The sequence below is a fragment of the Ahaetulla prasina genome, chromosome 1 (genome assembly GCF_028640845.1).
Source record: "Ahaetulla prasina isolate Xishuangbanna chromosome 1, ASM2864084v1, whole genome shotgun sequence".
In the NCBI taxonomy this organism is placed as follows: domain Eukaryota; kingdom Metazoa; phylum Chordata; class Lepidosauria; order Squamata; family Colubridae; genus Ahaetulla; species Ahaetulla prasina.
The window spans coordinates 141,625,352-141,640,153 of record NC_080539.1 but is presented as its reverse complement, the minus strand read 5'-3'; the positions used below and the strand labels follow the sequence as shown (position 1 = coordinate 141,640,153).

The 14,802-nt window shown below is 36.2% G+C and overlaps 1 protein-coding gene across 1 annotated transcript in view; it reads right to left on the bottom strand.

The window, feature by feature from the left end:
* The window catches only part of HMGCLL1 (3-hydroxymethyl-3-methylglutaryl-CoA lyase like 1), a 58,187-nt gene extending 44,962 nt beyond the window's left edge, over positions 1-13,225 (bottom strand). Inside the window, exon 1 of the mRNA XM_058164263.1 lies at positions 13,006-13,225. Within this exon, the coding sequence (XP_058020246.1) occupies positions 13,006-13,122 (117 nt within the window). The 5' untranslated portion in view covers positions 13,123-13,225. The remainder of the gene's footprint in view (positions 1-13,005) is intronic.
* Between the last annotated feature and the right edge of the window lie 1,577 nt (positions 13,226-14,802).

Genomic DNA, 14,802 nt, shown 5'->3' with positions numbered 1-14,802 from the left:
ACACTGACTTGAAGACTTAAAAAATGTAACAGTTCCTGAAACATTAAAATAGCAGGGATTTATTTATTTATATCCTGCCTTATTATTATTTCATGAGCCGCGTGGCGTAGTGGTTAGAATGCACTACTTGTAGGCAGTTATGCTGATTGCCAGGGGTTCAATCCTCACCAGTTCAAAGTTGACTCAACCTTCCATCCTTCTCAGTAAAGTGACCCAGATTGTTAGGGGAAATAGACTGACTCTGTAAACTGCTTAGAGAGGGCTGTAAAGCAGTGTGAAGTGGTATATAAGTCTATGTGCTATTGCTATCTACAAATAATTCAAGACAGCAAACATACCCACCTTTCTCCTCCTCCTTTTAAACTTTCAATTATATTTATAGCATGCATTTACCTTTAAAAAGTTCAAAGGAGCAAGATTTAAAAACATCAACAAGCCAACCCTAGTGTAAAATTTATTCTGTGCACCCAGGTCCCTTACAGTTAAAACTAAAAAGTAAAGGTATTTTTTAAAAACTGACAACAAAACCTTACAAATGTTAAGTGTTCCTTCAGTATATTAACATGTTTTCCTAAATTTGATCCAACAAAAATGCCTGGTTATTAAAAATAATGAAAAGTTATTAAATCTGATATTAGCTCTGTGAAGTGGTAAGTACTATGGGTAAATTGTATGGAATATCAGCAAGAAAGGAGTTTACATAAAAAGCTAAGAGCCTGGAGCATTTTCCATTTATCAGGTGTTGGCAAAAAAAAAACAGAAAACTGAATGTAAAATTTTCTCTCCTCAAAAATGCCTCCTTCCAAACAGAAAGCACCACTGGATTCTCATCCTTCTCAGATGCCACACAATTCGAACAAGAGAGAAAATATGTTGTCTGCCAAATATGTTAATCGAAATATTTAATTTCTGCTCCTCTCTCTCAATTTATAAAGTGATTAAAACATGGGTTTATAATAGAAAATGCTGCTAACCTTTAATCATGGAATTACAGCCTTCTTAAATTTACATCAGCTGTAAGCAAATCAGCTACATACAAAGAAGGAGAGAGGGGAAGCACTGCTAATAATTTCCCCTTCTCCTGGAACTAGAATTCAGAAACATTAGAAGACATCTTAGCTTTCTCTATATTCAGGAAATGCCACCCAGTTTGCTGTTCAGCTCATAAACCAATGCAGCAATCTACTGTAATACCAGGAGAAAGCCCAGTATTCCTGCAGATGGCACATATCCATTGCATAAGTAACCAGAACCCCACCTGTTTGAAGTTGTATGGCATTATAGATCTCAAGAGTCTCTTTTAGCTTAGTTTCATCATAATCGCGTTACATAAGAACAATAGACGTTTTCATTCCCAAGACTGATACTGCAATTCAGTTTTGGCTTGAATCAACCTCAGCACATGGCAACGGAAAGGTTGCACTTGCATGATTACCCCTAGAAAATACATGACTGACTGCAACATTTAAGTTCACTTGCCTAAGGAGAAAAAACTACCCTGGATAACTCAGCCCCAAGAGGCACTTCTTTAAATACAATGCTGACCAGTGAATCAGCAAATAACCCCACATGTGTGAATTAGCCCTTAGTAGATTCAGCCCCATACTGAGTCAATTGCATACTAGTTCACAACAATAGCATTATAAAGAACAGGGATAGGATAGGATAGGATAGGATAGGATAGGATAGGATAGGATAGGATAGGATAGGATAGGATAGGATAGGATAGGATGTAAAATAGAATATTCTTTATTGGGCAAATATAATTGGACATTCAAGGAATAAATAAATTAATGTTTCAACATTCCTTACAGAATGGTTTATCAACCATATCTTAATCATGAGAGGTAGTTTGGAAACTGCCCTATTCCATGCCAAAATTCCAACAGACTTATTTCACACACTGTACTGGTTCTCTAGGGTACCAGGTAGTGGTCTTTCTTAGGCATGCTTGAAGATGCATTGCAGAGATATATCCTCTTCCCTACCTCATGCGTGGGGTTAAAAGACGTGCAGGCTAAAGTTATAAGAAATCAGATAAACAGCTCCAAAAGAACTTCATATTTCAAGTTCAAAGGAACTGCCATAAATAACCGAGACTGCTTACAAAGAGACAATATTATGCAATAAGGCAAAACAGCAAACAAAGCTGTGTAGTCAGTGTCTCCTGAGTGAATATCCATATCCCCAAATTTAACTTTTTTTGTTTTGCTTATCAAACTGCTTTTTAAAAAGGGCTTTGTTTCCTTAATAGTGGAGAGTCCATATAGACCATTTTCAATGCAATTCCTACCGAACATGTATAAATTGTGCTACACTCTCAAACAACTACAATGATCCCAAGGATAGTGGTTTCCAACATAAGACTTTTTTTTATAATAGTGTGGAGAAATATCTTTTCTTAACAGGAATTCCCTGAAAGAGTAATCCAATTGTAATTAATTCTCCCTAGATAAGTAAAATCAAATCAAATTTTATTTTGATCAAAGAGCAAAATTTACACATACATAGCCTAAATGATATAACTTAGCATAAATTAATACCAAACCTAGAATTATAAAATAAATTACCTAAACTCATAATAAAAATACTTTTTTTCTTCATTAATTTTCTACCACACTGCTCAACATTTAGATACACACTATGTGTATCTTGGCTCAAAATCAATACCATTGTAGATCTAGTCAATGTAAACCCCAAATGGACCTAGGTTGGCTCAAAAACCTGATTGTGACATATCAGGAGAACCTGAGACAACAACAACAACAACAAAAACTCAGGGTGAGAAACAAGATTGTATAATCTTAGGAGGCTCCAGTGACATCACCCTCCTGCTGGGTGCTCAAACAGAGCACTCCGTGTTAGAAGATTGTAAAAGTCAGTGAAACAGAAAATAAATCACTGTTCACTGAGCTTAGCATAATCTCTGGGTGAAAGAGATTATCAAAATTGTGGAAGAGTGGCAGGTCTGACAGGGGGTTTGCTCTCAAGAGCGAACTTTCCTGGATTTATGACCCCACCGAATTCCACTCCTTCCAACTTCAGCACGCCCCTGTTTTTATCAGGGAAAAGGAGAGGAATGTCGCTTCTGCTCTAGAGAACTTATTAAATTGATTGATATTCCAAGCAGACGGGAATTTCACAAGCGTTCAATCTTTGATGCAGAATCAGCATGGCAAGTACCGACTCCCTTTTTGAAATTTGAAACCTTTCTTTGTCTTTGATTAATTGACTTTTAAAATGGCGTCTAAAAGTGAAAGTAAAAAATTTTTAGTACGATGAAGCAGCGTTACTTGTGGATTGTTACAAACGGAGTTTTTTTATACTGAAAGGAAGGAAGGAGAGTTATTAACTTTGAATTCCTGATTCTTTTGAAGACAGAATGGCAGCTAAACCTTTAAAGCCTTCTGGAAGAAGGGGCTCTGAACCAAGTCTTGAGGAAATATTGAAAGAACAATTAAAACTTTCTGAAGATAGGCAAAAAGAGATGATGGAGAATTTTAATGCAAAAATAAGAGAAGATATTCTTATGGCAGTTCAAGGACTGAGTAAAAAAATTGAAGGATTGGAAGTGGAAATGCAACAGATCTCTCAGTCAAATAAGTATTTAGAAGACGAAATGAAAGGTGTTCAGAAAAAAGTGGATCAAAATGAAGATCAGGTTGTGATATTACAATATAAACTTATGGAAGGAGCTCTTAGAATTCGTGGTATCGAGAAGAGCGTGGAGAAGACTTAAGAAAAATTATATCAGAAGCATTGGCTGAATTTATTGAAGCGGACCCCCAAGAGGTAGCTTACCAAATTGATAAAATATATAGAGTTAATTCTTGGATTGCAAGACAGAGAAAGCTTCCTCGGGACATTGTGGTTTATTTTGTGAAAAGGACTATGAGAAATCAAATTCTGCAAGTTTCATATCAGACAACTTTAAAAATTGGAGAACAGGAGTTGAAGGTGTTGAAAGAGATTCCTTCAAAGATGTTAAGAGACAGGAAGGAATTTGCTTTTTTTACACAAGAACTTAAAAAACATCAGATTCAATTCAGATGGGAGGTGCCAGTTGGACTGACACTATTCTATCAAGGAAGGAGATATAGAATTGACACGGTTTTAAAGGCAAAGGATTTTCTTTCTACAGTTTTGAAAGTCGAAATAGAAGTGATAGAAAAACTTCAAGAGACTCAAGAAGGCGTGGTGACCCAAGAGCCTTTATTGCTGCCAGTATTAGAGGAACCACAAGAGCAAAGGGTGACAAGAGGAGCCCTTAAGCGTAAAGAAGAGCAACAGTCTCAAAGTAAAAGTCAGGATCCCATTATGGAAGCTGTGGGAGGAGCTAGACGGAAGATACCGGAGGAGGAGCTTCCGTTGTCTGCTTCAAAGCTTCAGGAGGCCAGTAATGGCAAATAGAATCTTGTCATGGAATGTTAATGGCTTGAATTCAGCTCAGAAAAGAAGGAAAATATTTCACTACTTGAAACAATTTAAAAATGATGTGATTTGTTTGCAAGAGACACATATAAAATTATCAGACCAAAAATATTTAATTAATTCAAAATTGGGTAACCATTTTGTTGCATCAGCTTTGGAAAAGAAGCATGGAATTGTTGTATATATCAGGAAGGATATACCAGCTAAGCTAATTGAGGCAGATATTCAAGGAAGATTTATTGCTATTGAACTGGTGATAGATGCAAAAAAGACTTTGTTGATAGGTATTTATGCACCTAATCAGCAACAAGAAAAGTTTTACAAAATGTTACATGAGAGGTTGACCCTCTGGGATTATAGTTCGTTTATTTTATTAGGAGACTGGAATGGAGTAATTGATACAAGAAGGGATAAGAGAACCTCCTCCAAGAAGATACCTATACATGCAAAATTACCAAAATCCTTTTTTGAAATGATGGAAGACTTTGAGTTTAGAGATATATGGAGGTTACGGAATCCAGATGAGAGAGATTTTACTTTTTTTTCTGATAGGCATCAATCTTTTTCACGCATTGATTTTATTTTAATTTCTAATGACTTGCTTTCTAGGGTGAAGAAAACGAAGATATTTCCGAGGTGACCATAGCCCAGTATGGATGGAATTATTACAAGGGAAAAAAGGTGGTAGAACATGGAGGTTGAATGAAAATCTGTTTAGATATGAGGATAATGTAACTTATTGTAAGAAACAGTTAAAAGAATTCTTTGATTTTAATATGTACAAAGGGACACCTATAGGAACTGTGTGGGAAGCGAGCAAAGCGTTTATTAGAGGGATATTGATTTATTTGGACAACAGGCAAAGGAATAATAAACAAAGGCAGCGTAGATATTTGGAAGAAGAAATTCAAAGGAAGCAACAGTTATTAATTCAAAACCCACAAGATCATAAACTTAAAGAGGCTATAAAAATATTACAGAGTCAATTTAATATGTTAATGGCAGACCAGGTGGCAACGAATATACAATATGCTAAACATAATACCTTTTGTAATGCAAATAAACCTGGGAGATGGTTGGCATATAATTTAAGGAAGAAACAGAAAGCACGTGTTATACAAAAATAGAATATAAAGGTAAAGAGATATACCAACAGGATAAAATTAAAAGGCATTCTCAGAATTTTATACTGCACTATATGCAAAAGACAAAATATTGGATAGGGACATTTATGATTATTTGAAAGATTATAAGGTGAATATTCTAACATTAGAACAGAGGAGGAGCTGAACCGGCCGATAGCTACTGGAGAAATAGTGGAGGCAATTAAACAATTAAAATGGGAAAACCCTGGTACAGATGGTCTTACAGCAACTTATTATAAAAAACACAGGATGAAATATTAGGCCCACTTAAAGAATTATTTAATCAGATACAATTAGGGTGGAATACCCCGTCATGGAAAACATCTTTTATTTCACTGATACCGAAGAGGAGCAAGACTGCTCTAAACCTGGTAACTATAGGCCGATTTCACTTTTAAATAATGATTATAAGATTTTGTAAAAATAATAGCAAATAGATTAATGTTAGTTTTACAACAAAGAATTCATACTGATCAATCTGGTTTTATAAAAGGGAGGCAGATGAGGAATAATGTTAGACAGATTATTAATATATTGGAATATTTGGAAAGAAGAATACTTCAGCGGCACTTATTTTTTTGGATGCAGAGAAAGCCTTTGATCGATTGCATTGGGATTTTTTATTTAAATTAATAGAGAAAATGCAATTTGGAGACTGTTTTATTAGAATAATTAAAGCGATTTATGGAGAGCAAACAGCACAGATTATAGTAAATGGTAGTTTGACAGAAGTTATTAAGATTGCGAAAGGAACAAGACAGGGATGTCCCTTATCACCATTATTGTTTGTTTTGACTCTGGAACCATTATTAGATAAAATACGAGAATTAATGAAAATAGAGGAATTAAGATTAGACAATATGAGTACAAAGTTAGAGCTTTTGCAGATGATGTAGTGGTTACGTTAACGAATCCTATAAATTCAAGTAGATTTTTGTTGGAAGTAATTGATAAATATGGAAAGGTATCAGGATTTAAAATAAATCAGAATAAAACAAAAGTGATAATTAAAAATATGTCTATACAACAGAAACAAAAACTAGAGGAAATGACAGGATTTGAGGTAGTAAAAAAGGTTAAATATTTAGGGGTCTATATTAGCTCATCGAACAAGAAACTTTATAAGAATAATTATGACTTGCTATGGCAAAAAGTTCAGAATGATATGAGTGGCTGGAAGAAATTGCAGTTATCCCTATTGGGAAGGATTGCGGCTATTAAAATGAATGTGTTACCTAGATTTTTGTTTCTGTTCCAGATGATACCTATAATTAAAAAGGATAAAAATTTGGAAGATTGGCAGAGTGGGATTAATAAATTTATATGGCAGGGTAAAAAGGCGAGGGTTAAAATGAAAATAATACAGGATTCACGGGAAAGAGGTGGTTTAAGAATGCCTAACTTTAAACGAAGCAGTAACCCTTTCAGTAATAAGTGACTGGTTTAACTTAACAGAGGAAAGAATTTTGAATATAGAAGGTTATGACTTGTTATATGGATGGCATGCGTACTTATTTTATGGAAAAAAAGTGGATAGGGCTTTTAAGAATCATGTGTTGAGAAGTGCTCTTTTGCGGGTCTGGAATAAATATTCCTATAAATTAGATTACAAGATTCCTATATGGGCGAGCCCTAGACATGCAATAGAGAATATAAATATAGAACAGAAACAGGAAATGATTACATATAAAGAACTTTTGTATGCTGAAGGAGGTAGATTGCAATTAAAATCATTACAGGTATTAAATGAAGAAGGGAGGAATTATACTTGGTTTCAATATGGGCAAATAAGTGCTAGATGGAAAGAAGATCAAAAATTGGTATAATGCAAAGGAGGAAAATTTAATAAAGCAAATTAGAAATCAGACCCAGGAGCATATAAAGAGATTGTATAATGTGTTGCTTGAAATAGATTCGGAAAAGGATTTGGTAAAGGATTGTATGATAAAATGGGCACAGAATATTCAGGAACCAATAATGTTGGAAACATGGGAGAAAATTTGGGTTAGAAATGTTAAGTTTACACAAGCACAGAATTTAAGGAAAATTTTTATAAGATGTTTTATAGATGGCATTTAGATCCCAAAAAATTATCATGTATGTATCCTAATATCCAAGCGAAATGTTGGAGGTGTGATTGTGATGATGCTACATATTTTCATATTTGGTGGACTTGCAAGAAAATTAAGGTCTTTTGGATAAGAATTTGGTGGATTATTCAAAATGTACTGAAGAAGAAGATAAAGTTCCTGCCACAATTTTTCCTTTTGGGAATTATAATGGATTGTACAGGGATTGAGACTAAATTGATTTTGAACTTAATAACAGCAGCAAGACTGTTGATTGGACAATACTGGAAGAAGAAGAGATACCTACAATAGAAGAATGGATATTGAAAGTTATTAATTTGGCTGAGATAGCTAAAATCTCAGCGTTTTTAAAAGACAATACGCAGGAAAGATATTTAATTGAATGGAAAAATGGATTGATTATCTACAAAACAGATATCAGATTAAGAAATATCAGATTGCCTTTGAATAATTAGAAAGTTATTTTATGTAATGGGGAGGGGGTTGGGAGACGAAAAGCTTTGGATGTGGTTATTTGGATTGGACTTTACCTTGTGATTGACCCGGGAAGCCGGGGGGTGGGGGAGGGAGGGGGGTGTTTTGTTTTTTTTTTGGGAGGGAGGGGGAAAAAAGGGGGAAAAATGTTTTTGTTTTTTAAAAACTCTTTCAATAAAAAAAAAAAAAAAGATTGTATAATCTTCCTAGATAAACCTGTGGCAAACTAAAAAAGAGAAACAACCAATGAGAAACAGTCCAACTAGAAAGATTCAGCAGTAACATCAAACAGAAAAATAGGCAAATGTATACGCTAAAGAAATTGAGGGAATACCATGTAAAATGAAATGGCAGAAAGTTTAAAACAGTGTAAAAGCAAACTGCACAGACAGCAACTAGCGAGCCTGTGAATAAGAACATGACGGAAAATATATGCATCAAAATACTCAAAAGATCTAAGACTTTTAGTAACCTAAAATTAAAACCATACTTTTTGGGAAATCTTATCCTAATGAACAGATTGCCAGCAGTAATAATGGTTTCTAAAATCCATTAGAGCAAAACACTTCCGAAATAATAGAACACTCCAAGGGATATTTACGGATCTAAATACTACTTAATTTGGAAAATTAAAATAATAAAGCCTTCCAAGACTGAAACTCATCAGGAATGTGTACATAAGAGGAAGCAGATTTTCCTCTGATGTTCAGGATTTATCTCTTATTCACCTCCTCATATACCAGGAAAAAACTTCAAAGTCCAAAGGGTGTTTTCACACACTGTATTTTTAGATACATTTAAAAGTGCATGTCTAAATATTTAAGTAGTGAACATGATGGAGATGTATTTTATGTGGGGACGATGAATCAGACAGTAAGAGTCAGAACTGGCTTCAGGCCACATTATACATTTAGTGGCAATCCTAAATTATTTTTTTTAAAAAATGTACATAATCAACTCTATGCATTTATCTGTATAAGCAACCTGAAAGCTGCAGAGATGGGCTTTTCATTCTGAAAAGAGAAGAAAAAAACATTTTCCCATTCTAATCCACTTGTATGAAATGCATATGGAAAAGTAAAAGGGAAATTATGAACAAATGCTTTCATTTTGTTTTCTATTTTTCTTTCCTCATAGGAAATAGAGAAAGTGAGGTTTGAAATTAATTCCTAGAATCTTTCTAGGTCAAGCCAAAATAGTTCAGCAAACACCCAAACATTTCTTTTCACCAAATTACCCTGATAGAAATCCATTATAGTATTTATTCATGCTATCTTTAATTCTGAAAGAAGCATATAACCAGGATAACTTGCTTAACCATGTTCTGTTTACCCAAGGGGTCAACCTTCAAATTCAGTACTTTAACAATGTCATTTACAGAGTCCTCTATCATACTAAGAATAACTATACAAGTCTAGTTTATATGATTAGGCTTTTTTTCCATGCTATACTTTATACAAGTGGAAACCAGGCATGAATATAAGGGTTACTGGAATACTGAGTCAAACTTGTTTTCGTAGTCAATGAAAGCATTGTGCCTTTCAATGACTTGCTGAACAACCTGGATATGATTCATTGTGCTGTAACCACTTCTGAAGCATGTCTGCTTCTTCAGCTATACATCATTTAATATTCTCAATATTCTTTTTGCTATTATCTTGGTGAAAACCTTGTAGATGGCTGAAAGGCTTATTGGGTGTTAGTTCTTTAAATCATCTTGGGCCCCTTTCTTGTGTATAAGAATGACTTCAGCATTTTTCCATGCATCAGGTATTTTTTCTTCTCTGAGATATCTCGAGTATAGTTTTGCTAGTATCTTGTGTAAACTGTGAGCACCATCTTACATAAACTTACTCCAATGAATATATGAAAAAACAATGGTGACAATTTGCCTTAATTATCAAACTGGAAATCAATGAGGTGTACGACAAGGGGACACAATATCATCTATTTTTTTCTCAACCTGAACTAGACTGGGCAAAAGATGGAGTAAAAATCAGTGGTGCCAATTTATATCACTTAGGATTTGCAGAAGATGTTGTTCTCTTCTCACAAGACCCACAAGAGTTACAAAGACATATACAAGAATTGCACAAAACAGGAGAACCATTTGGTTTTTTTAAAAAAACAACTGTAAAAGAGCCAGGTTCTGTTTAAAAAATTCACTAAAGAAGATTTTTTCATATCTAGAGAAGAACTAGATGTAGTAGACCACTACATATACCTTGGCCAACAGATCTCAATGGAAGGTGATACAAAAAAGGAAATTGAACGGTGTGTTAAATGTGATTGGCAGGCATTCCGTAAGCATAGCATAATTTTCAAGAATATCCTGCCCCATGACTGAAGAGAAAATTTTCAATCAGTACGTGCTACCTGCTCTAGCATATGCTGGTGAAACAGGGACACTAACTTCACAATCGATACAAAAGCTATGAGTGGCACAAAGAGCCATGGAAAGGTAAAATGCTTGGCATCACAAGACAAGATAGAAAGACCTGCACATGGATTAGAGAAGAAACGAAAGTATACAATATCATCGAGAGTGAACAAATTGAAATGGAAATGGACCAGTCACATAGCAAGAACTGATGACAGGTACACCAAGGCAGTCACGGAATGGATCCCACTTGATTAAAAGTGTCCACGAAAGACATCTAACACAAGATGAATCAACGACATCAGCAAGTATTATGGGCCCAATTGGCAAAAGTAATCTCAGAACCTTATAGGTGGGAAACATGCAGATAAGGCTTTCATCATGCAGTGGATAGACAATGGCTAAAATAATGATGATGATGATGATGATATACATATTTTAATCATTGAAAAAAAACAGATTGCTTAAAAAAACCCAGTAACTTAGATTTACAGATGACAGTATGTCTTCAGCAGTTTTTATTCAGTATATCTTCAGGATTGAGATGACATATTCATCTGTATGAGCATTAAATTAATCCCTACATTAAAGAATTTAAATGAGCTTTATGAACTGGTTTCAAGCAGTAGCATTACTATATTTGATTCCTCCAGCATAGGAGATATCAATAACTGAATTCCTAATATTAGAACTATGGTTATTTTTTATTTATATTTGAATACCTCTGAGTTTATTTTATTTAATTCAATTTTGAGGCTACCTCCTCACATTCAACTCCTAACATTCCTCACTCCTAACATTCTATTTTGCTCAGCTTCATAATGTCCAAATATTTATGTTACTTTAGCACCTAATATTATGTATCTTCATAAATCATATCTTTATCCTGTAAAAGTTGCTAAATGAACAGATGAGAAATGACCAGGAATGGAATAAGAGTTGGAGTTCTTTCTCTCTGAATATGACAGCAAGAAACCATAATGATACACAAATCAAATTCTTCTAAATGCTGTTTCTTCTTTTTGGCCACTTGCTTCTACTGAGTCATGATGGAAACTGAGACAAAGTACTACAAATGAGTGATTGAAAGGAGATAGGTGGGTGTTTTTGCTGGCTCATAATCTCATGAAGGAAAACACTGTGGATAGCAGGGTCCAAGTGAGGAACACTTCAGAAGCAGATGAACTACAATTCCCAGCAACCTCTCAAGACATCTCAAGGCCTTCAAGCTCCTGTCTCCTACTCTAGGTTTTCTCCACCACCAAGAGGAAAAAAAGTGATATTGAGTTCAGTGCTTCCTACACTTCCTACCCACCATGTGCCTCTCTGAATGCTGCAATTCAACTAATGGAGCAGCTGCTCCAGCAATCTGTCCACTTCCTCTTAAAAGGCATATAGGGATACTTTCTCACTGCTCCTTAGAACAATTGCTCCATCCAGGTACTCTCTAGTACCTGGGGATAGCAGAATTCAAAGCCAGCTTAGTAAATAAAAATAAAATAAAATAAAATAAATATAAATAAAATAAAAAATAAAACTGAACTGGATTGAATTGAATATTTTATTGGCCAAGTGTGATTGGACACACAAGGAATTTGTCTTTGGTACAGAAGCAGTCTATTTTCAAGGCGATGATAATGATGATGATAACACATTTTTAAATGTTCAGTTGACTGAGTTTCATGTTTCATGAATAAAAGAGATAATTTTTTTTTTTGTATTACATTTATATCCCGCCCTTCTCCGAAGACTCAGGGCGGCTTACAGTGTAATAATAATATACTTGGTTGATACCTAGGATGCTGGCGGCAACCTGTAGCAACCATTAGCACCAGACAATGTTATTTGTGATGCATTTTTTAATTTTCAGTTGACTGAGTTTCATGTTTAAAGAATAAAGTAAATAATAATAATAATAATAATAATAATAATGATGATGATGATGATGATGATGATGATGATGATAATAATAATAATAATAATAATAATAATAATAATAATAATAATGGGGGAAATAAAGAAAATAATAAAAGGAATAACTAATACTATAGCCGAATTCTATGGGTGTATTCTATACACACACACTACAAGAATTGCAAGAATTAGGTGTTCAGCAAAATGATGGCACAAAGGAAAAAACTACAACTATGTCTAGTTGTAAAATAAAATAAAATAAACAAAATAATAAAATAAAATAAAAATAATTTTAAGCACCCCAGTACCCTGAAGCATATCAGGGCTATCTTAGCAGAAAATAACAGAGGACTGGCAGAATTGGCCCTGAGCTGCCTTCTGAGGCAAGGATGCCCAGAAAAGCCCTGGGTACCTGAAGACCACCCCAACCTTCTCAGGGACCCTCTGACTACCCTCCCTGCCTGTGTGGCAGCTGCTCAGCCAGAAGCCCCGAGTGCCCTCCCTCCTCCACTTTCCCTGCGTGGGGCTGGAGCTGCGGCCCCGAACGGCCTTCTTTCCTCCACCCGGGTACCTGCCCAGGCTGTTGCAGAACAGTCGGCTGCTGGGCAGCTTCGCCGATCCCCAGCTGCTCCTTGAGGAGGTGGGGGTAGCTAAGGCAATGCTTCAGCGCCGGCGGGACGTTGCCCATGGCGCCCGTCTCCCCTCAAGAGCCGGCAAGCCGCCACCCACCACCACCACCTCCCGTCCGCAAGGTCACCGCCACCCGCGGCTTTTGCGCCCAGCCATCTGCAAAGCCGCTCGCCGGAACCCAATGCCTGGCCGAGCGTGGGCGCAGCATCCGCCTCGCCCGGCCGAGGGAATCCCGGGCGATTCTGATTGGCTGAGAGGGATGCCGGGAGTTCGCGGGGCCAGCATCCTTTGGGTCGCCGGAGAAGGAGGAGGAGGTCGGATCGGGGCGCTGAAGCTGTTTCGGAGACGGGGTCCCTGGCTTGTGGCCGTTTCCAGATCACTATTTCGATCTTTCGCCCGGCTCGAAGAGCTGCTTCTGCCGCAGAAAGGTGGAAGGTTGAAACTGGGTTAGTCGACGGGCTCCTTATCCTTATCCAGCAGGTGGCGGTTTTCAGGCGCTGCTTTTGCACCATTAAAAATTGGGGCAGAAGGTCCCAAAGAAGGCAGGCAAGCAGAGGAAGAAGAATTTCGAAAAGTTCATTAATACTTAACGTGATCAGCTGGGCATAATCGCAGGCAGACAAGCAGGGGACAGGATAGAGAAGAAGAAATACCATAGAGCATGGCAAGAGTTCACATGAATCAGAGTTGAAGGTGGGCGCTTTGAGATCCAAGACACTTTCAGACTTTGAGGCTTTGAGATATGATAGATATACAAAGGACCACCCTTGGAAAAAATATAGGGCACGAAAAGGACAAATGAAGAACCAATATAAATAGTTGTAATATAAATACAATTACAAGCCTGTAAACTTGAGGCCCAGTTGAAACATCACTCTTGGATACAGCTCCTTCATTGACTTTTTAGGTTGGAAGTTGCTAGGCTAGGTCTATGCACTATTCCCATCCACAGTTTCTGAAGGATCTTTTCCCAAATGTTTATCAATGAATTTTGTGTGCAAAGGAAATAGGGGCTCTGTTCCTTGATTGAGAGGGCAGCTGAATGAGGAACGGGATGCTTGCTTATAACCATAAGCAAGATGATCAAAACTGATGAATTTTTAGGCAGCGTGTAATTAAATTGTAACCAGAAAAAAAGAGTGCATTGTTTGACAGCATAAAATAGTGTGGAACAATCAGAAAAGAATGAACTAAGATACTTAGATGGCAAAATTGGCAAAAAGTTAATGTGTTTACCAAGCACGGATCGAAGCTTCATCTAGTTAGTCTCAGCCAACAAAAGTGTTTTTGACAAGCATGAAGCTAACACAATCCAGACTACATAAGAGAAAACATTGGGTCTTAACCAACAGCATAAGAGCTATCACCATCACATCAATTTTAACTGGAGAAAAAAATGTAAATAATTTATCATATCCTGTATCAAGTTGCTCTACATTGACGGGAACTAGAAGACAGTGCTTCAGTGTGTAAATCAGCAAATCATATCAGTAAATTGTTGCCTTTTGGTGACCGAGGGCTAAAACTGACAAATTTTGACTCTGTGCCAGAGAGACACCAGGTTTTCAAATCCGACTTTTCCAAAAGATCACAAGTAACCCTTTCTGATGTTGAAATTAATTGCACTCACTTTAAAACTTTTTAAAGCATCTACCAGATGGTTCCCTTATATTGGAAAATTGCTTTCTGCAAGACTTGCTACCGTCTGCCATAAGGATCTCTACACATTAATCAAGAA